Source organism: Canis lupus, chromosome 20 (genome assembly GCF_011100685.1).
Source record: "Canis lupus familiaris isolate Mischka breed German Shepherd chromosome 20, alternate assembly UU_Cfam_GSD_1.0, whole genome shotgun sequence".
In the NCBI taxonomy this organism is placed as follows: domain Eukaryota; kingdom Metazoa; phylum Chordata; class Mammalia; order Carnivora; family Canidae; genus Canis; species Canis lupus.
In genome coordinates this window covers 1,998,998-2,021,204 of record NC_049241.1, presented here as the reverse complement: position 1 = coordinate 2,021,204, position 22,207 = coordinate 1,998,998, and the positions used below count along the sequence as shown (strand labels likewise).

The following is a 22,207-nucleotide window of genomic DNA, read 5'->3' as shown; positions in this document are numbered from 1 at the left end:
ATGGCCAATAAGTATTTGTTGAATCAAATTATAGTATAAGAAAATACAGTATCTCTACAATGAAAATTATTAGTCTATCTGACATCAGTATTACTCAATTGAACCTTGACTGCTTACCTTACCTTCTACTAAATTATTATTCCCCTCAATTCAGAAAGGCCAAATTTTGCTCATTTTCATTCATCTAGTTCCTAAGAACTGTTTTTTATTCCTAAGGCTCTCAATGCTTCTTCTTCCCCACTAGCCCAGGCCCTGCTACCTCCTTCGTCCCACTTTCCTCACTGCAAATTTTAAATTTCTACACCATATTTTCTTTCCTTACTATGTGTGTTTCCTGTTTCCCCTACCCCTTTACAACTTTCTTAGCTCAGTGCATGTTTTGTTCTTTTAATTTTTAAAAATTTTATTGTGGTAAGAATACTTGACATGAGATCTATTCTCAACACATTTTTCAATGTACAATGACTCTAGATACAATGTTGTACAGTAGCTCTCTATACCATATTCATCTTGCTGAGACTTTATGCCCATTGATTAAAAACCCCCACTTCCACCTCCCCCAGTCCTTAGCAACACCATTCCACTTTTGATTCTGTGAATTTTACTTTTAGACACTCAGATGAGTGAAAGCATGCCATTTTTGTCTTTCTGTGACCAGCTTATTTCACTTAGCATAATATCCTCAAGGTTCATCCATATTTTTGCATATTACAGAATTTCCTTCTTTTTTTTAAGGATGAAGTATTCCATTGCATATACATGCTACATTTTGTCCGTTCATCTGTCAATGAACCCTTGGGTTGTTTTCACACCTTGGCTATTTGAATAGTGCTTCAATGAACATGGGAGTGCTAATATTTCTTTGAGATTCTAATTTCAAATATTTGGATAAATACCCTTCTGGGGTATTGGATCACATAGTATTCCTATTTTTAATTTTTTGAGGAGCCCCTGTACTATTTTCCATAGTGACTACACTATTTTGCATTCTTACTAACAGCATGCAAGTGTTCCGATTACTTCACATCCTTGCAAACACTTATCTACATGCAAAAAAATTGCAGTTGAACCGTTATCTCAAAAACCAACTCAAAATGGATGACAGACTTAAATATAAGACATAAAACTATAAAACTCTAGAAGAATACTTAGGAGAAAAGCTTCATGATACTGGTTTTACAATGGTTCCATGGATATAACACCAAAAGCACGGACGACAGAAACAAAAATAAACAAATGGGACTACATCAAACTATAAGTTTCTGCACAACAAAGGAAATAATTAACAGAGTGAAAAGGCATGCTATGGAATGGGAGGAAATATTTGCAAACCATATGTCTGATAAGGGGTTTGTAATTCTAATTTTTATTCATATTGCCAATATTACTATAAGTTTAGGCAGCAATAAACAAAATTTAAAAACTACAAATATAACAAAAATCACATTATGTTCTTATCCAAACACAACAGGTTAAACTATAAAGCCAATTCTTAAATTCTCATGCTAAAAGGGAAGAAAGCATAGATAACAAAACTCACATTTTACCCAAGCCGTAATTTAGCTACTGCCCTGGCAAACCACTTATAAAAGTTATTATGTCAGATGGCAAAATGAGCTAATTTGAGTTTTCAGCTCCTTTCCTTTCTCTGGTTAAACCATCCAGCTCATACATCAATTGTGCAGTGACTAAAATGCAGGTAATGGAAAGAAGCAGAGACCTTGCTTGCTTCAGTCTCTAAAGAGTGAGAATTTCTTCAAAGACCCAGTTAGAATTTTAACCTCAAACATTCAACCATTCTGTTTCTCAACTTGGATTTTGTGAGAAGGCCCTACGGATCCCGTTAATTCAGGACTTATAGACAAGATGTCATGACCTTGGCTAGAGTATGTGAGTTTCTGCTTTATCTCATTCTCCCAGTTATGAAAAAACCTCACAGAAATTACATGCTTACATATTGGTTAACCAGATTTCCCAAGTCAGCCTCCGTAGAGAGGGTCTAGCTCATGATTTTTGGCAAGAGATAAGGAAATAGTGAAACCTTAAAGCCCTAATCTTGAAGGCAGAGAGTTGCAGGGCCAGCACCATCTAATATATAACTCAGTGGGGTTACTGACCCCCACCCTCGGCTGACTCAAGGTAGAGACAGAACCAAGTACTTCCCTAAGGGCCTCTGTAAATGCCTGATGATGGCTACTGAAGCAGCCTTCATTGAATGGCAGGATCGAAATCAGTAACTGTGCTATAAGGAAGGTAGAAAGTAAGGCTTTATTGCCAGATGACTAGTATGCATTTAATGACTGTAAATTTGAATAAGGTACTTAGCCTGAGATCTTATTCTTTCCCTTTTTTCCCTTTATAAAATCATAAAACAAACATATCATACAAAAAGAATTGTGTCTAAAAAATGAAGTACAGCAATCATTTTTCCATTTCTTGGTAAGATGTAGTAGTAGGTCTAGGCAGGCTAGTGACCCTAAGCAACTAGAGAAAAATGGGTAGGTTGAAAAAAAATCACATTTTAATAGATGTTAGAGAGGTGTGGAAATAATAAGGATCAAATGAACTAAAATTCCAGAGAAGAAAGAGCCCTTTCTGGGTCATTATCTGAACCTGGGATATGTACTAATTCTGGATCAAGGCAAAGAACTGGACTGGACACAGGCAGAGGGACTCTAGTGAGGGAAGGATAAACTGGGCAGGGGGTGGGGGGAGTTGTGTGGGGCTGGTGTGACAGACTGAGAACTAGAGGATCTGCAAAGAGGAACTTCCCACCTGTGGTCAGTTTTTTACTCAAAAATGCTGAGTTATCGAGGCAATTTGGGATTCTGGGCCAAATAGTTTTAATGGTCAGAGGAAAATCTCCCAGAGTTTCATGGCATGCAGAAGACCAAAACTGATTAAAGTGAGGGGTCCTGCCACAAACCAAGAGAGCTCTCTCTTTTGAGATATTGTCAAGTTTTGAAGCTGTTCAGGAAGGCTAATGAGCAAAGCTAAAAATAATCTGAAGGGAAGAACTGAATCCCTACAGTCTTTCAGGAGAGAGGGCATGAGATCCATGAAGTTCTCAGTCCAAAGCCTAAAAGAACCATGACCAGGGAACAGGGACAAACAACAGGTATACTGAGTGTTACCCAGCCCTGGCCCAGCTCAACCCTTGACTGGATTGAAGTGACTAGTCCCTTGCTCTGTCTTACCAATAAAAGGCAGAATCTTCTCTGGTGGAAGGACAGCACTGGGAACCTTTTTGGTGTTTTCCCATTGTTCAGCATATAATGAAAAACTACTAGACATGTGAGTAGGCAGAGAAATAGGACTAGGAAAAAAAACATTAATAGAAGCAGACTCATCAATTATCCAAATATTGGAATTAGCAGGCCAATAAAATAACTGATTAATGGGATAAAATAGAGGAAAAGATGGACAAAGAGGAATGAAAAAAATTAGAGAAATTCACCAAAGAATTGGAATCTATGAAAAAAAAATACAGTGCATGTTCTGGAAACAAAAAAAAATCACATCTGAAAATTAGAACTGATGGGGTAGTTAACAGCAGTTTGGACACAGAAGATGGGATAAGTGAATCTGAAGATAGCTCAGTAAAAAATATTCAATCTGAAGTATAGGAAGAAAAACATATGAGAGGAGAGTCAAGATAAGATCATGTCCTACATCTAAAGGTCTAACATATAGCTAATTAGAGTCTCACAGAAAGAAAGAAGGGAGAGAATAAAGTAGAAGCAATATTCAATAAGATAACAGCCGAAGACTTCCCCCATACTGATGAAAACATCAATCTATAAATTCCAAAAGCTCAGTCAACACCAAACAGAACAAAACCAAAGATATCACACTTGGGACTCCTGGGTGGCTCAGCAGTTGTGTCTGCCTTTGGCTCAGGGCATGATCCCGGGGTCAAGTTCCACATCGGGCTTCTTGCAGGGAGCCTGCTTCTCCCTCTGCTATGTCTCTCTCTCTCTCTCTCTCTCTCTCTTTCTTTCTGTGTGTGTCTCTCAGAAATAAATAAATAAAATCTTTTTTAAAAAAATCACACTTAAGCAGATCTTATTGAAATTGCTGAAAACAAAGGTGAAGAGAAAGTCTTAAAGGAAAGTCTTCAAGGACCCACAATAAGGCTATGGGTTTTTAAACAGAAACTATGAAAGTCAGATGCAACAGACTGTCATATTTAAAGTGCTAAAAGGAAAATATGCTACCAACCTAGAATTCTATAACCAGCAAAAAATTTGCTTCAAAAACGAAGACAAAATAAAGCCACTTGCAGACAGTCAAAAGTTAAGAGAATTCATTACCAGCAGTCTTACACTAACAGATATATTAAAGACAATTCCTTATTCTTTACTTACTTATCTAAAACCAATTAACATACAATGTATTATTAGTTTCAGAGGTAGAGGTCAGCAATTCATCATTTGCATATAACACCCAGTGCTCATTCCATTACGTGCTCTCCTTAATGCTCATCACTCAGTTACCCCATGCCCCCCCACCTCCCATCCAGTAACCCTCAGTTTGTTTCCTAGAGTTAAGAGTCTCTTATGGTTTATCTTCCTCGATTTCTTCCTATTTTATTTTTCCCTCCCTTCCCCTATGTTCATTTATTTCTTAAATATGAGTGAATGAGTGAAAAATCATGATATTTGTCTTTCTCTGATTGACTTACTTCATTTAGCCTAATACCTTTTAGTTTGTCCATGTTGTTGCAAATGGTAAGATTTCATCCTTTCTGATGGCTGAGTAATATTCCAATATATGTACACACACACACATATCACATCTTCTTTATCCATTCATCTGTTGATGGATACCTGGGCTCTTTCCTACTTTGGCTATTGTGAACATTGCTGCTATAAACAGTGAGGTGTCTGTGCTCCTTTGAGTCACTATGTTTGCATCCTTTGCATAAATACCTAGTAGTGTAATTGCTGGGTCATAGGGCAGCTCTATTTTTAATTTCTTGAGGAACCTCCATACCATTTTCCTGAGTGGCTGCACGAGTTTGCATTCCTACCAACAATGTAAGGGGGTTCCACTTTCCCTGCATCGATGCCAACATCTGTCATATCCTGACTTGTTAATTTTAGGCATTCTGACTGGTATGAGGTGGCATCTCATTGTGGTTTTGATTTGGACTCTGTATTCCATTCCATAGATCGATTGATCGATCTATCATCTTTGTGCAAATGCCACACAGTCTTTTTAGCTTTATAGAAAACCTTACAGGGATCCCTGGGTGGCGCAGTGGTTTAGCACCTGCCTTTGGCCCAGGGCGCGATCCTGGAGACCGGGGATCGAATCCCACGTCGGGCTCCCGGTGCATGTGCACGGAGCCTGCTTCTCCCTCTGCCTGTGTCTCTGCCTCTCTCTCTCTCTCTCTGTGTGACTATCATAAATAAATAAAAATTAAAAAAAAAAGAAAAAAAAGAAAACCTTACAATCAGTATGATTCTTTCAACTTTATTCTTTTCCAAAATGGTTTTAGCTACTCTAGTTTGTCTTCCCATATAAATCTTAGACCAGATTGTCTATAGCTACAAAAGAATTCTTGGCATTTTGATTGGCATCACATTAAGTTTATAGATCAATTTGGAGAGAAATGACATTTTCCTAGTTTGAGTCTTCCAATCCTCTTTGATTTCATCAGTATTTTATAATTTTATCATTTTGGTCTTCTACATGTTTTGTTAGATTTATTTATTTTTTTTTAAGTGTTTTGTTAGATTTATATATAAATACTTCATTTTCTTTGGAGCAATTGCAAATAGTTTTAATTTTTTGTACTTTGCTAATGCATAGCAATAAGATGGACCTTTTGTATTCTTTGGCAACACTAAAGTCATTAATTCTAAGAATTTAAAAAATGGATTCTTTGAGATTTTCTGCACAGATAATTCTATGTAGATGTCATTTGAAAATGGAATTTTATTTTTCTTTTGCCTAACTTTTGTTTCTTCTTCTTTCCTTATTGCATTAAGATTCCTAGTGTGATGTTGAATATCATAGTGGACATCCTTATCTTATGCATGAACTTAGGAGAAAAGCTTTCAATTTTTCCATTAAGAATAATGTTAACTTGGGGGATCCCTGGGTGGCTCAGCGGTTTAGCACCTGCCTTTGGCCCAGGGCGTGATTCTGGAGTCCCGGGATGGAGCCTGCTTCTCCCTCTGCCTGTGTCTCTGCCTCTCTTTCTCTCTGTGTATCTCTCATGAATAAATAAATAAAAATCTCAAAAAAATAATGTCAACTGTAACTTTTTCACAGGTCCCCTTTAACAGATTGAGAAGTTGAGGAAGTTCCTTTTCTTCCTAGTTTGCTGGGAGTTTCTTTTTTTTTTTTTTTTTTTCATTTATTTATGATAGTCACACAGAGAGAGAGAGAGAGAGAGGCAGAGACATAGGCAGAGGGAGAAGCAGACTCCATGCACCGGGAGCCCGACATGGGATTCGATCCCGGGTCTCCAGGATCGCGCCCTGGGCCAAAGGCAGGCGCCAAACCGCTGCGCCACCCAGGGATCCCTGCTGGGAGTTTCTAATCATGAATGGGTGTTATATTTTTTCAAGTGATTTTTCTGTATTAATTGATGTGATTATGTGGTTTCTTCTATATACTTAATATGGTAGATTACACTGATTAATTTACGAATATTGAACCAATTTTGCATTCCCAGGATAAAACTCATTTTTAGTTGTGGTGTGTTATTCTTTTAATATATTGCTGGGTTGAACTTGCCAATATTTTCTTGAGGATTTTTTTTAAAGATTTTATTTATTTATTTATTTGAGAGAGAGAGAGAGAGAACAAGCAGGTAGGGAGGAGAGGGAGAAGCAGGTTCCCTGCTGAGCCAGGAACACCATCCTCCCCACATGGGGCTCCACCCCGGGACCCTGGGATCATGACCTGAGCTATAAAGGCAGATGCTTCACCGACTGATCCACTCAGGCACCCCAAGGATTTTGTGTCTATGTTCATGAGGGATATTGGTCTGTATTTTTCTTTTTCTGTACAATCTTGGTTTCAGATCAGGTAATGCTGCCTTATAAAATGAGTTGTTGAGTGTTTCCTCCTCCTATTTGTTCTGATAGAAGTCACAGAATTGGTGTTATTTCTTTCTTAAGTGTTTGATTAAATTTACCAGTGAAAACTTCTAAGTCTGACAACTTTTTTTTTTTGGAGTTTTATAAACTAAAAATTCAATGCATTTAATAGTTTTGAGTTACTGATTTCATCTTGAGTGGCTTTATGTAGTTTGTGGTTTTTAAGGAATTCGTCCATTTCATTAAAGTTGTTGAATATATGTGTGTAGAGTTGTTAGTAGCACTGCTCTATTACCCTTTTAACGTCTGTGGAGACTGTAGTGACATGCCTTTTCTCATTTCTGATATTGGTAGTTTGCACCTCATTTCTCTTTTTGTCACTCTTGCTAGAAGTTTATCAATTGTATTGATCTTCTCAAAGAAACAGCTTTGGTTTCATTGTCTCTATATTTATTTATTTGCTTTCAATTTCATTGTTTTCTTCCCTTATTTCCTTCCTTCTGCTTGATTTGGATTTACGTTGCTCTTTTTTTTTCTAATTTCCTAAGGTGAGTGTTTAGAGATTTGAGACCTTTCTTCTTTTTTAATGTAAACACTCAATGCTACAAATTAACTTCCAAGCACTACTTCTGCAGCATTCTATAATTTTTTATGCATTTTTTAAAAAGATGTTACTTATTTATTCATGAGGCACACACACACACACACACACAGAGAGGCAGAGGCAGAGGCATAGGGAGAAGCAGCCTCCGTGCAGGGAGTCTGATGTGGGACTCAATCCTGGGACTCTGGGATCATGCCCTGAGCCAAAGGCAAAACACTCAACTGCTGGGCCACCCAAGCATCCCTTTTATATATTTTCATTCAGCTCATCATGCTTTCTTTTTTTTTAGTTTTTATTTAAATTCTAGTTAACATACATGTAATATTAGTTTGAGGTATATAATAATAGTGATTCAACAGTTCCATACAACGCCTGGTGCTTATCAAGACAAGTGCACTCCTCAATCCCCATCACCTATTTAACCCAAGCCCCCACCTCCTTTCTGGTAACCACCAGTTTATTCTGTATAGTTGAGTGTCTGTTTATTACTGAGAGAGGAATGTTGAAATAAATCTTTGTTGTCTATTTCACCTTTCAGTTCTGTCAGTTTTTTCCTTCATGTATTTGGAAGTTCTATTGTTACATGCATACATATTTACTGTTTTAGGTCTTCTTGATAAATCAATCATTTTATCATTATGTAATCTCCTTCTTTGTCCCTGGTAATTTTCCTTCCACTGAAGTTTACTCTGACATGAATATAGCCACTCCAGCTTTCGCTTCATTAATTTTGCATCATATACTTTTTTTCCGTATCCTTTTACTCTCAAATTATCTACATCATTATAGTTGTAGTGGATTTCTTGTAGGCAGCATATTATTAGATCATTCTATTTTTAATCCATCCTGACAGTTTCTGTCTTCTGATTGGTATCATTATACCATTTGTATTTAAGGTAAGTATTTTTACGGCTGAAATAAGGTCTATCATTTTATTGTCTGTATTCTGTTTATTCCCTCTGCTCTTTGCTGTAATTCTTTTTTTTCCCCTTGTCTACTCTTGGATTACTTGAACATTTTTTAGTTTTCTATTTTAATGTATTCATTGTAATTTGGCTATATCCCTAACTATAGTTCTTCCAGTGGTTGGTTTGGGGATTAATAAATCACTGAGCATTTCATAGTCTATCTAGAATCAATATTTTGCCACTGTAAGTGGAACGCAGAAAACTTGCCACCTTCTAAGTCATGATACTCTTCTCTCCATGCTATATAAATATGTCTCATACATCACACATTGAAAACCCCATCAGAAAATGTTTTTTTTTTTTACTTTCAATCACTAAAGGCATTCTAATGAACCTAAAAGGAAAAGAATTTTCTATTATATTTATCCAGATATTTACCATTTCTATTGGTTTTATTCATTCCTCATGTTCCCACATTCCTTCTGTCATCATTTCCCTCTGACTGAAGAACTTCCTTAAACAATTCTTTTGGGTAAATCTACTTGATACTTGCTAGAATAAATTCTTGTAGAGTAAATCTATTCCCATGTATTTTAGTTTTTTTGAAAGTATTTTGTTTCCACTTCTGAAAAATATTTTCATTCCATACAATTCCAAGCTGACAGTTCTTTTAACACTTTAAAAATGTTTTTTCACTGTCTATTTGCTTGTATGGTTTTTGATGAGAAATCATCATCTTTTTATGTGCTTACCAGATAGGCATACCTCTTCTTACATGAAATGTCTATTCAACCCTTTTGTTCATCTTAAACTGGAATGTTTTCTTACTGAGTTGCCAAAATTATTTACAGGTTATTTATATTATAAATACAAATATATTTATAAAAGATTTTATTGGGGGGGGAGAGAGAGAGCACACAAGAGTAGAGGGAGGGAGAAGTAGACTCCCTGCTAAGCGGGGAGCCCAATGTGGGGCTCGTTCCCAAGGTGCTGAGGTCAGATGCTTAACTGACTGAGCCACCCAGGCACCCCTACAAATATATTTTTCTAGTATTTTATTTATTTATTTGAGATAGAGCAAGTGGGGAGGGGTTGAGGGAGAGGGAGAAAGAATCTGAGGCAGACTCCACACTGAGTGCAGAGCCTGATGTGGGCTTGATCCCACAACTGTGAGATCATGACATGAGCCAAAACCAAGAATTGGACATTCAACCAACTGAGCCACCCAGGCACCTCCTGAATACAAATCTTTTATCAGATATATGATTTGTAAATATTTTCTCCCAGTTTCTGGCATGTCTTTTCCTTTTTCTTAATGTTGCCCTTTGAAGTGCAACATTTTAAAAATTTTAATAAAATCCAATCCAACACTTTTCCTCTATGGATCATGCTTTTAGTTTCCTATCTTTGCTAATCCAAAGTCACTACATTCTCTCCTATGTTTTCTTAAGTCTGGGATCCATATTGAGATTTTTGTGTTTTTTTTTTTTCTTTTTTTTAAAATTGAAAATTTTTTGCTGTGGTGTGAGGTAATGGGCTAAAAATTGGTTGCATATAGATATCTAATTGTCTTGGCATATTTGCTGAAAAGTTCATCTTTCCCCACTGAATTGCCTTGACACCTTTGTCAAAGACCAGTTGATTATAAATATAAAAATGTATTACTAGATTCTCATTTCTGTTCTATTGATTTAGCTGCCTGTCCTTAGGCCAATACCAATATATCTGAATTACTATAGCTCTACAATAGTTTTTTAAAAGGAGTTAAATCATCAAACTTTCTTCTTTTTCAAAATTGTTTTGGTTATTCTACATCCCTTATGTTTTCACATAATTTTAGAATCAACTTGTCAATTAAAAAAAAAACAATGAAAAAAAAAAAAAATGTTTGTTATTTACAACAGCCAAATTATGGAAACAGCCCAAAGTGTCTACTGATGGATGAATGGAGATTATATATATAATATATATATATATATTATATATATAATGGAATATATATTATATATTATATATTATATATTATATATTATATATATAATGGAATATTATTCAGCCATAAAAAGGAAATCTTGCCTTTTGCAACAAGTTATAGAGTATAATGTTAAGCAAAATAAGTCAGAGAAAGACAAATACCATATGATTTCACTCATACATGGATTTTAAGAAAATGGACAAAGGAAAAAAAAAAGAGACAACCCCTCAAACAGACTTTTAATTATAGAGAACAAACATGGTTACTAGAGGGGAGGTGGGTGGAGGGATGGGTGAAATAGGTGAAAGGGATTAAGAGTAAGTATACTCATCTTGTTGAGAATTGGTGAATCACTATATTGTACACTTGAAACTAATATAACATTATAACTATACTGGAATTTTAAAAATTTAAAAAGATTTAAGACTCAAAACATAAAAATAGAAATAAAAACAATGCTGCAATATTATAAGGGTTGTAGGGATCCCTGGGTGGCGCAGCGGTTTGGCGCCTGCCTTTGGCCCAGGGCACAATCCTGGAGACCCAGGATCGAATCCCACGTCAGGCTCCCGGTGCATGGAGCCTGCTTCTCCCTCTGCCTGTGTCTCTGCCTCTCTCTCCCTCTCTCTGTGTGACTATCATAAATAAATAAAAATTAAAAAAAATATATATAAGGGTTGTATTGAATATATAGCTCAATTTGGGGACATTTGCTATCCTAACCACACTGAGTCTTTGAATACATAATCAAGGAATATATCTCCATTTATTTAGATCTTTAACTCTCGGGAGTGTTTTATAGTTTTCTGCATATAATTCTCACAGTTTGGGGGTTAAATGTATTTATATATTTCTCCTTAAGTAGGCTTCATGCCAGAGTGGAGCCCAATGCAGGGCTTAAACTGTGATTCTAAGATAAAGACGAGCTGAGATAAAGAGTTGGATGCTTAACTGAGTCACCCAGGTGCTCCTCTTCTTCTTTTTGATACTATTGGAATGGAACTGTTTTCTCAATTTCATTTTTGGAGTGTTCATTGCTAGTTCATAGAAATAAAATTAATTTTTTGTATACTGATCTCATATCCCGTGATCTCTTTAGTTTGTGATCTTGGCTAAAATTAATTATTAGCTCTAGTAGTCTTTTTTATTTATTTACTTCTTGGAGCTTCATTAGGATTTTCTACACCCAAGAATATATAATCTGTGAATAAGGACTTTAGAATTCTTCCTTTCTAATCCATATACCTTTCACTTCTTTTTCTTGCTTTATAGCGTGGGTTGGAACCTCTGGTTCAATGTTGAATAGGAGGAACAAGACTAGCATCCTTTCCTGTTCCTAATTTTAGGTAGAAAGATTGCCATCAAGTATCATGTTAGCTGTAGGTTTTTCATAGACATTTTTTAACAAGTTAAAGAAATACCCTTCTATTCCTAATTTGTTGAGATTTTTATCAAGAATGTGGGTTGAATTTTGTCAAATGCTTTTTCTACATCTTTTGAGGTGATCATTTGGATTTTGTACTTTACTAGTATGGTGAATTACTCTATTTTGGATATTGAACCAATCAATGTTGCATTCCTGCATTTCAGGGATAAATCCCACTTGGCCATGGCATATAATCATTTTTTATGTTGCTGGATTCAGTTTGCTTATTGTGTCTTAAGGATTTTTTATGACACATAAGCATTTTTTTATGTTGCTAGATTCAATTTGCCAATTGTTTCCTAAAGATTTTTGAATCTATGGTCATGAGGGATATATACCTATAGTTTTTATTCAATTCAAAGTATTTTTTTGTGATTTTTTTTTTTTACTCAAAGGTTATTTAGAAGTATGCTATTTAATTTCCATATATTTGAGGATTTCCTTTTTCTTTGATTTATGATTTAATAATTTTATGGTCAGAAAATATAGTTTTAATAACACCAATTTAAAAAATCTGTTGGGGGTGCCTGGGTGGCTCAGTAATTGGGCATCTGCCTTTGGCTCAGGTAATGATCCTGGGGTCCTGGGATCAAGCCCTGCATCAGGCTCCCTGCTCAGTGGGGAGTTTGATTATCACTCTCCCTCCTTCCCTCCCTCTGCTTGTGCTCTCTCAAATGAATATATAAAATCCTTTTTAAAAAATCTATTCAGACTTGTTTTATGACCTGGCATATGATTAAGCCTGGAGAAATGTTTCATGTACATTTGAAAAGAATGTGTATTTTGCTATTATATGTGTGTACTGTATTTTGCTATTATATGTGTGTACTATAAATGTCACATATAAGTTGGTTGATAGTGTTATTCACTATCTGATTTTCTGTCTTGTTGTTCAATTATTGAAGGTGAGATACAAATCTCCAATGGTGATTTTCTATTTCTCATTTTAGTTGTTGTCTCCTGTTTTTTAGATCTCTGTTGTTGGATGTGAAATATGTGTGTGTGTGTATAATATATGTATATATATTATATGTATATATATTCCTGGTTGTATTGATCATTTTATTACAAAATTTCTTTATAGTAATAGTTCTTTCCTTAAAGTCTATTTTGTAGGATAATGATAGACTACTTTCAATTCTCTTAAAGTTAATTTGCATGGTAGGTCTTTTTCTACAAAACAATATAAAACATTCAACTTATTTATGTATTTGAATATGAAGTATGTCTCTTATAGACAGCATATACTTGGTCTTATTTTCTTAGTCTGAAACTCTGCCTTTTGATGGCAGTATTTGGTCCATTCCCATTTAATGTAATTTTTTTTTTAAAGATTATTTATTTATTTATTCATGAGAGATACAGAGAAAGAGAGAGAGAGGCAGAGACACAGGCAGAGGGAGAAGCAGGCTCCAAGCAGGGAGCCCGACGTGGGACTCGATCCCAGGTCTCCAGGACCATGCCCTGGGCTGAAGGCAGTGCTAAACCGCTGAGCCACCGGGGCTGCCCTTAATGTAATTTTTAAAAATATAGTTGGATTTGTAATTACTATCTTACTATTTGTTTTCTGTTTCATACTATTTTTGTTCCTCTGTTCCTCCTTCACTGTCTTCTTTTGTGTTATCATTTTCTAAGTGTACCATTTTAATTATTTTGATTTTTAAATTATTTGAATTTTCTTAGTAGTTGCTCTAGAAATTCTAATATGCATGTTACTTTATCACAATCTACTTCAGGTTAATACTGCCTTAATTTTATTAGAACATAGCAACATTGTTCCAATATGTCTCTTGTTCCTCTCCCTCTAATTTTGGTACCATTATATGTACTATATCTACATATTTAATAAATCCAACATAGTTCCATAATTATCTGCTCTTATATCATTTAAAAAATTGAGATGAAAAAATAGAAATATGTATGAAGTCTTTTATATTTACCTATATGTTTGTCATTTCCACTGATTTTAATTTCTTCCTGTGGATTAGAGGTACTCTGGTATATTTCTTTTTAATCTAAAGGATTTCAGTATTTCTTTTTTTTTATTTAAAGGTTTTATTTATTTATTCATAGAGACAGAGAGAGAGGCAGAGGGAGAAGCAGGCACCATACAGAGAGCCTGACGTGGGACTCAATCCAGGGTCTCCAGGATCACGCCCTGGGCTGCAGGCAGTGCTAAACCGCTGCGCCACCGGGGCTGCCCGATTTCAGTATTTCTTTAGTACTTCTTGTAAATCTGCTAGCCATAAATTACTTTGGTCTTTATATATCTGAGAATGTCTTTGCTGCACTTTCATTTTAAAAAGATAGTTTTGCTGAACATAGAAGATGGACACAGAAACATTTTTGGTTGAGTATTTTTCCTTGCAGCACTTTGAATATATTATTCCAGTGCCTTCTTGCCTGTTTCTGATAAGTTGCCTGTTGAGCATATTATTGTTCCTCTCTCTATATGATGTCATTTTTTTTCTTGCTGCTTTTAATTTTTTGTCCATGATGTGTTTCAATGACTAGTTTACAGTGTGCTTAGGTGAGGATCTCCATGAACTTATTTTACTTGGGAGTTTGATGAACTTCTTGGATTTGTAGATTAAAGTTTTTCCATCAAGTCTGAGACATTTTTGACCATTATTATTTGAAAAAAATTCTGTTCCTTTCTGTCTTCTTTTGGGAATCATCCCTATATTGGTAGGCTTGATGATATTTCATATTGCCTCTGAGGCTTTGCTAATTTTTCTTCAATTTTCTCCCTCTCATCTTCAGATTAATATTTTCCATTGATCTATTTCAAGGTCACTGATTCTTTCTTCCAACAATTGAAATCTGTTTTTCAACTCATTATGTACATTTTGCATTTGGGTTATTTATACTTTACAACTTTAGAATTTTCATTTGGTTCTTTTATTTTTTATTTATTTTTATTTTATTTTATTTTTTGTTTTATTATTTTTTAATAATAAATTTATTTTTTATTGGTGTTCCATTTGCCAACATACAGAATAACACCCAGTGGTCATCCCGTCAAGTGCTCCCCTCAGTGCCTGCCACCCAGTCACCCCCATCCCCCGCCCTCCTCCCCTTCCACCACCCCTAGTTCGTTTCCCAGAGTTAAGAGTCTTCCATGTTCTGTCTCCCTTTCTGATATTTCCTACCATTTGGTTCTTTTAGATAATTTCTATTTATTGATAGCACTGGGGAGTCACTGTCATTTTATTTTAATTCTTTAAAAATTCTTTAAAAATGATTTTTATTCATTCTATGAACATGTATTTAATAGCTACTTTGATGTTTATGCCTGCTAAATCCAACATTTGGAGCCCCTCAAAGACCGATTTTATTGAATGCTTCCCTGTCCCCACCCCAGCATGTGTTATTCCCTGTTTATTTTCCTTTACATGTATTATAAATTTTTGTTGGCACTAGACATTTAAAATAATACAGCTGATCCGGTGCAACTTTTAATTTTGATTTTGTTTTTCTCCCTAGGGTATTTTTTCTTTTTTGTTATTGTTGCTGTTGTTTTTCAGTGATTTGCTTAGATTTAATATGCCTCTCCTGTGGTTTGCTTCTGTCACTGCTCCATTTTTAAAAATTCTCTCTTTCTCTCTCTCTTAGCATAGGGTTACTCTTATTTCTTCATGGTTCAGGTCTAGTCAATGACTAGTTTTTTGTACTCAAACACTAGTAAGGCTTCCAGCCTTGTTCGGTGGGTCTAAGTGTAGGTTGGGAGCACACTCAAAGCTCAGGCAAGTTTTCAAGTCCACCATGACTTTTACCTTTTGCCTAGCCTTCTCAGATCTCTGCAATGTGCTCAGACTTCCAGCTACCCAGGATTGTGTAAAGAGCTTATATCCTCTTATGGGCTCCATGTCTGTACAGCTTCACTAGTCTCCGGGGATATGTGGAGAATTTATCAAGCCCCACTAGGACTCTCATTTCCAGGTTCCTATTAAATTTCTGGCTAATTCTCCTGTCTGCTACTGTCCCAAGCAGGACTAAAAACTCAGGTTAGGAGACATGCAGGCTTTTCCCATTTGTCACTGTGAATGTGGGTTTCCCATCCTTCACTCTGAAACTTGTCAGCCCCCTTTGACAAACAAAGATGCTGGTTTTCACAGCTAGCCCACCCTGCTAGAACTCCCATGCTGGATCAACTGGAGCAGCTCAGGAAAGAATGCCAAGGATTGCCTGAGGACTTACTTCAAGTTCAGCAGTTTTGAGAAGCTAATTCTTCTCAATTTGTTGTTTTTGGTTGGTTTCTAGAGACCTGAAATGGTTGTTTTTGAAAAATCTGTCCAGTTTTATGGTTGCTTTTTGGGGAGAGGACGTCAACTCATTCACTTCTTCATAGTTGGATCCTTCTGCTTTCACTTACCTTTTGGCCTGCTAAATTTCTACTGCCATAACACATCTTATAAGCTTTTCAGAGAAGTTTTAAAAATGTATTCCCAACATCTTTTGCTTTTTTTTTTTTTGGATTTTCAGTGGGAGGATCAGACTAGATATCTAGTCTGCCATACAAAAGAGTTAATATTTTATCAGTTTCTTATGACCATTAAATGCATTTCTTTATGCAAAGAATTCAGCAAAGTGTCTGTACCACAAAGGGGCTCAAAAAACAGTAGTTATAATGTCTGAACACTTACACTGTAGGGATTTTACATACTTTGTTCTATTTAATCCTAACTCTAAGAGGTAGGCATTCCAATTTTAATATTAGCCAAAAGAAAAAAAAAAAAAAGATTTACTATACCAAGGACATGCAGGTAGTAAATGGTGGAAACAAGATTTCAATCCAAATCTAAGTAACTCCAAAGTTGGTAGCTTCCCCACTTTACCACTCTACTTCCATGGTGAAGGATATTTCAGAGGCTGTTATTTTGGCATAGCCTCTAGAGTAACTAGGAGATAGTAAGAAATTAAACCTATTACAGGAATCAGGAAGAAGGGTTATTGTAATAATTGGCAGTGATCCCCATCACAGCAGGGCATACTTCAAATCCCAAAAGCAGACTGGAATTTTGCTAAGACAACTAACAAATGACTGTAATCCTCTGGGTGAATCCTCAAAACTGGTAAGGTCTTGGGGGTTCTATATGGTATTTGCCCCAATTCCAATTATACATACAATGAAAAACAAAATCTGAACTAAGGCTACCACAAAAATACCTGAAAACTGAACCTCATTTCATTTCAAAGCTTCTAAGCATATTTGGGGATTAAGGAACAAATGTTGGGAATATGGTCTCTTTTGGACTGAATCTGACAACATGGTGGCTTTTATTTGAGTGATTATGAATCCGGTCCTCAGTTCTGAATAACCAGAAACTAGATTCTAAGCTACTACAAAAGCCTTCTTGACTGCTGTGTCCATTTCCAATCTTTCTTTACCTTTGATCTGTTATTTAATCCTCACCTCACCAATACTTCCAAACATTCTTTAATCATGTTGCTTTTGCATAGTTTCTCAGTACTTACTATTGTTCTTTTGGTTCTCCACCATAGACCTTTGTAACTTGGCTGCCGGTTTATCTATAAACTCTTGTCTCCTGCAGCTCCCTACACCTGGTAGGTTCATTTATTCACTATCCTGTTATTCTCTATTCTTACTACATTCATTCTTACCTCCAAGTCTCTGCTTGAGCTTTCTCCCTCCTCATTTTTTCCCCTGCCACTTCACACCATCTCCCTTCCTAGGTGAACTCTTTTTTCTCTGTCACCTACCCAAATCTTATGTGTCACTTAGCATCTCCCTCCTTTCATTCACCTAGGAGACATTTGTTCATGCCAATAAGTGTAAGCTCTAAAGGCTGTCACTAAGGTGGCTTTCCCCATATGATTTATCAAAACCCACATCTAGTGTAGCTGTGGCTCCACATTAGGTGGAAATCTCATTTTTGTTCAACTGATGAATCACTTTTATCACACTTTTGACTACTTCCAACTTTAATATAATTAGGAGATCAGCCCTTCCCTCCCAGGAGTTATACATCTATCCTAGGCAATCTAGCCCAGTTTAGATATTGTCTCTTCTGGGCCTAAGACACAGCATATGGTTATAACCAAGTAACAAATGTATTTCCAGAGGAAAAACTTAATTATAATTATGAGTCTCAGAACTGAGGTAGTCATAAATTATGTTGCATAATGTTCTTAAAATTATAAAACTATTAATATTTGACTGCATTAATTATTTTGCTCCATGCTGTGCAGGCAGCCAAGAGATAATGGCTTCCCTTTAGCAAAAAAAAAAAAAGCTATTCAAATGCTTGATTTGCTCTCAGCCTGTATCTCCTGCTTTTTCTTTGCTATCTTTTTGGTACCCATCATCTTCCCTATGTTTTTGTCAGTTAGTCATGGGATAAAGTAAAGAATACTGGAATATTTATCAGTTTACCAGCTGGTCAGCCTCCTTGTCCCAGTCTCATCCTTTCCCACATAGGAGAGGGACAGCAGGAAAAGGAGGGAAGGTGATGGAATGTGTTTAGAAGAACGAAGGACTTAATAAAAGAGAAAAAAATAAGAAGTGAAGAAGGATAAGGGAAGCATAGATGTTTTAGGACTTTAGTGGAAATGAACAAGTCTTTCATCAATCCCTACTGGTTAGTATAAGACCACACATATTTAAGAAAGAAGAAAAAAATGCATTCAGAAGAGAATTATTTGCTAACACCTCTATAGAAATTTGGTAGGTGATACAAAATGAAGAGGATTGGCATAATCCGTGCCTTACCTATGGGTGGCTTACTCTACTAGCACAATCACAGTTGGTTGCAAAACCCACATTTCATCAACTAACGGTGGCCAAAGGCTTATTCCCATTTCAAAATATTGTACTTGATACTATATATAAAGATGTATCACTATTGTTCTTGCATTCCAAGACACCTGAAAATTCCATATAAATAATTTTGTTTTCAATAAGTCAATGGACTTTCATTTAATCTTATCTGACTGTGCTCTGGAAAAACAAGAAACAAAAGAACATTTTTGGCTAGTTACAAATACATCTGAACTGGGATGCAATAGGAAGGGAGAATCTGTCATTTTTACTGAGGCAAACTGCTGAGAAAAATAAAAGTAGTTATACTCTTTTCGCAATATGCTTCTTCTTACCTAAAACATAAATCTCACTGTTGACTACAGCTGTACTGAATCGGTACTTAGAGAACTTCATGGGCGCCCGGTCTGTCCATTGATCTTGGCTGGGGTCATACTGCAACAGTCTGTTGCTGAGTCGATCTGGTTCTTCATCAGGAAGATCCATCTGTGTGAAATATGACAGCTGATATAATAACATACCACTCAGAAATCTGAGTACATGAATGCAATTAATCCAAGCATGACAGCTAAGGAGATGAATAGGAGTTAGCTGTTGAGACTCACACTCAAAAACACACCAGATCCCGTGACTTGGGGGTGATAAGTATGCCGTCAATGTCAGAGGAATTTATATTCTTTAATAATGGAGTTAGGGTGTCGGCTTATAGCAAACAATCTGTGATCTGAGCAAAGAGACAAGACAGCACTTTTTAAAAAATGAAGCAACTGCAGAGCCTTAAAAATGAAACCCAACTTTCTTGAACAGTATTTAAAGTGCTATTTCAGCAAACTTTATAGTGCTAGAGTTTAATATTTGTGAGAAATTTTAAAAATTCATAAGGCATTTTTCTCTGTAATATTTTTCTAATCCAGACAGAACAAAATTAAGAAAATGTTTTAGTGTTTCAGTAATCAGAGTATGACCTATAGGAATAGTCTGAACTTAATTTTCAAGATTGATGGATTAATACACATTATTTGCAGTTTTTATGTATTTATTTATATGCATTTTAATTAATAGAGGCAGTAAAAACTGAACTATTTATTCTTACACACATGAAATAGCTTCCCCTAATCGTAAACTTCAGGTGAAGTAGTGTCGTCTTTGATGTATCAAGAACTTTTATGACATCAAAGGATGCTTTTTAAGTGTCTTTTGTTTTGGATGCAGGTGTTTCACACAGAAATAATTGCCATCCTTAGGAAAATTGTAATTAATTTAATTACTTTAAATACACCAGGGATTATGGTCGCTATGATGCAATTGCAACCCCAGGTTATCTTGGAATTTAATGTATTGTATTAGGTAGGGACCAGCTAAAGCTTTTGTTACACAATAAATATTCATGTGTCATTTGTTCAAAGACATTATACAGTAACATATATTGATTTTATTAATTTTCCTTCTAATTTTTAAGTATTTGATCTTTATTTTAGTGGAAAGAAAACCAAAGAAAAGCCCCTCTGGAGCTTATTTATGCAAAATTAACTCTGTAATGGACAGCTCTGAAAATGCTTAATTACAAATAACTGGTCAGGTTTCAGCTACTAGCTGTGATTAAATCTGTACTACTTTTTGATACACAGGAAACATTTCAAAATGTATTAAATGTGAAGTTTAAGTTTTAGAAACAGGTATGATAGGCAATAAATGGTAAAATCCAAGCTTATGAAATGAATGCAAAAAGCATTGGTTTTATTAGTTTGATCATGAAGCAAATTTCCAAAACAAGAAATTATATAGGCAAAGATAAGTATACTTTTTGTCATGGGGATGGACAATGAGCCAGTAAGATTCATCTCATGAGAAAAACTGGCAGACCAGGGCAGAAGGCAGCTGGCATGCTACTGAGAGCTCAAGGCATTTGGAGAGAGAAGACGGAGGGCTACTGTGGTCATGCTCTACTGACTTTGCAATCTTGGCTTGCCATGTCTTTGCTGGGCTTCAATGCAAATGGTATCCTGGTTTCTCTTTCTGCTGGTGCCCAGCAAAGACATTAAATGTTTAAAATCACAATATAATATACTTTTGTGAAAATGATTGTGCCATCACAGGCGGAATATTCTGGTTTCCCACTAAGACTAAGAACTTCATTTTTTAAGATTTTTATTTATTTATAAAGACATGAGAGACATAGAGAGAGGCAGAGACACAGGCAGAGGGAGAAGCAGATTCCCTACGGGGAACCCGATGCAGGACTCGATCCCAGGACCCCAGAATCACAACCTGAGCCAAAGGCATATGCTCCACCACTGAGCCACGCAGGTGCCCCTAGACTAAGAACTTTAAATTTGGAAAAGACCTAGGAGCTACTTGCCTCAGCTCAGACAACTATTAAGCAGACAGAAGTGGGATGAAGATCCAGTGTCTCTTATCTCTTACTTAGATGCTCCCCACAAATCATTCCCCAGCAGAAGCCTCATTCATAATTAGCAAGAATGGGAAGGATTATAAAGAGCATAGCATGAATACTGAATGAAGTTGTGTCTATGAATAACACACTTTAAAATTCATTCTCCTAAACTGCCTTAACACTTTACAATCTTAAGTTTAATATCCTATAAAAGGCATTTTACCAAGATGTAAGTCATGCTCTTTTAGTGTTCAATAACTACAATATTTTTCAACACAGCAGCCAGATGTAGCACAGCCATGCCAATTACATGTACAGGACATCTCTTAACCTGAGGGGTCCAGCCTCCGATCACATAAAGCTTATTATTCACTGTTACTACGGCATGACATGCCAACTGCAGTGGAAGGGGAGACATCCTTCTCCAACTGTCCCGTTCTACAGAATACTTATCGACACAGTTTGTAATGAGATACTGGTTTTTAACTTTCATCTGTCCTCCTATAACATAGAGGTCATTATGGACACTGCCCAGAGCATATAGCTCTCGAAATTCAGCTGTGCATAACTTTTCCCAAAACTGGTTTCCTCTATCATGATACCTGCAAATTAAAAGAGAGAACCCAGGATTAGTGTTAACTGGAAAACAACTTATCCAAGAAACACACTTAAGTTTCTTCTCCAGCTAGAAACAACACCATTTGGTTCTTCTAATTGGAGAGGAAGAAACATTAAGATAGTAATAGAGGTTTGTGCTTCTTTTTTGGCAAGGATTAATGAACAAACTATAATGTTCACAGAAATAATTAACCGTATCTCTCTGCAGAATTTTAGAAAATATATTGACAAAGTATAGATTATCCAGGACTAGCTTTCATTTCCTAATTCTGAGACAGAAAATCAAGAACAAATAGGAAATCTTGCAACAAATCATTTGTAATTTTACTATACTATAAAAGAGGAAGGAATAAAAATGAAATACAAAAATGTCTTATTCTGTAGACTAGAAGTCTCATTTTAATACTACATTAAAGCGATCAGCTTTCCAGTAGAGAATCTCAAA

General features: G+C 35.8%; 1 protein-coding gene across 5 annotated transcripts in view; it reads right to left on the bottom strand.

Annotated features, from left to right (window-relative positions):
• Nucleotides 1-22,207, bottom strand: part of KBTBD12 (kelch repeat and BTB domain containing 12) — a 78,590-nt gene that overhangs the window by 42,582 nt on the left and 13,801 nt on the right. For all 5 annotated transcript variants that reach the window (XM_038565464.1, XM_038565468.1, XM_038565466.1 and 2 more), the window contains exons 4-5: nt 21,476-21,746; nt 19,085-19,235 (exon numbers count right to left, since the gene is read on the bottom strand). In XM_038565464.1, the coding sequence (XP_038421392.1) occupies nt 19,085-19,235; nt 21,476-21,746 (422 nt within the window). The remainder of the gene's footprint in view (nt 1-19,084; nt 19,236-21,475; nt 21,747-22,207) is intronic.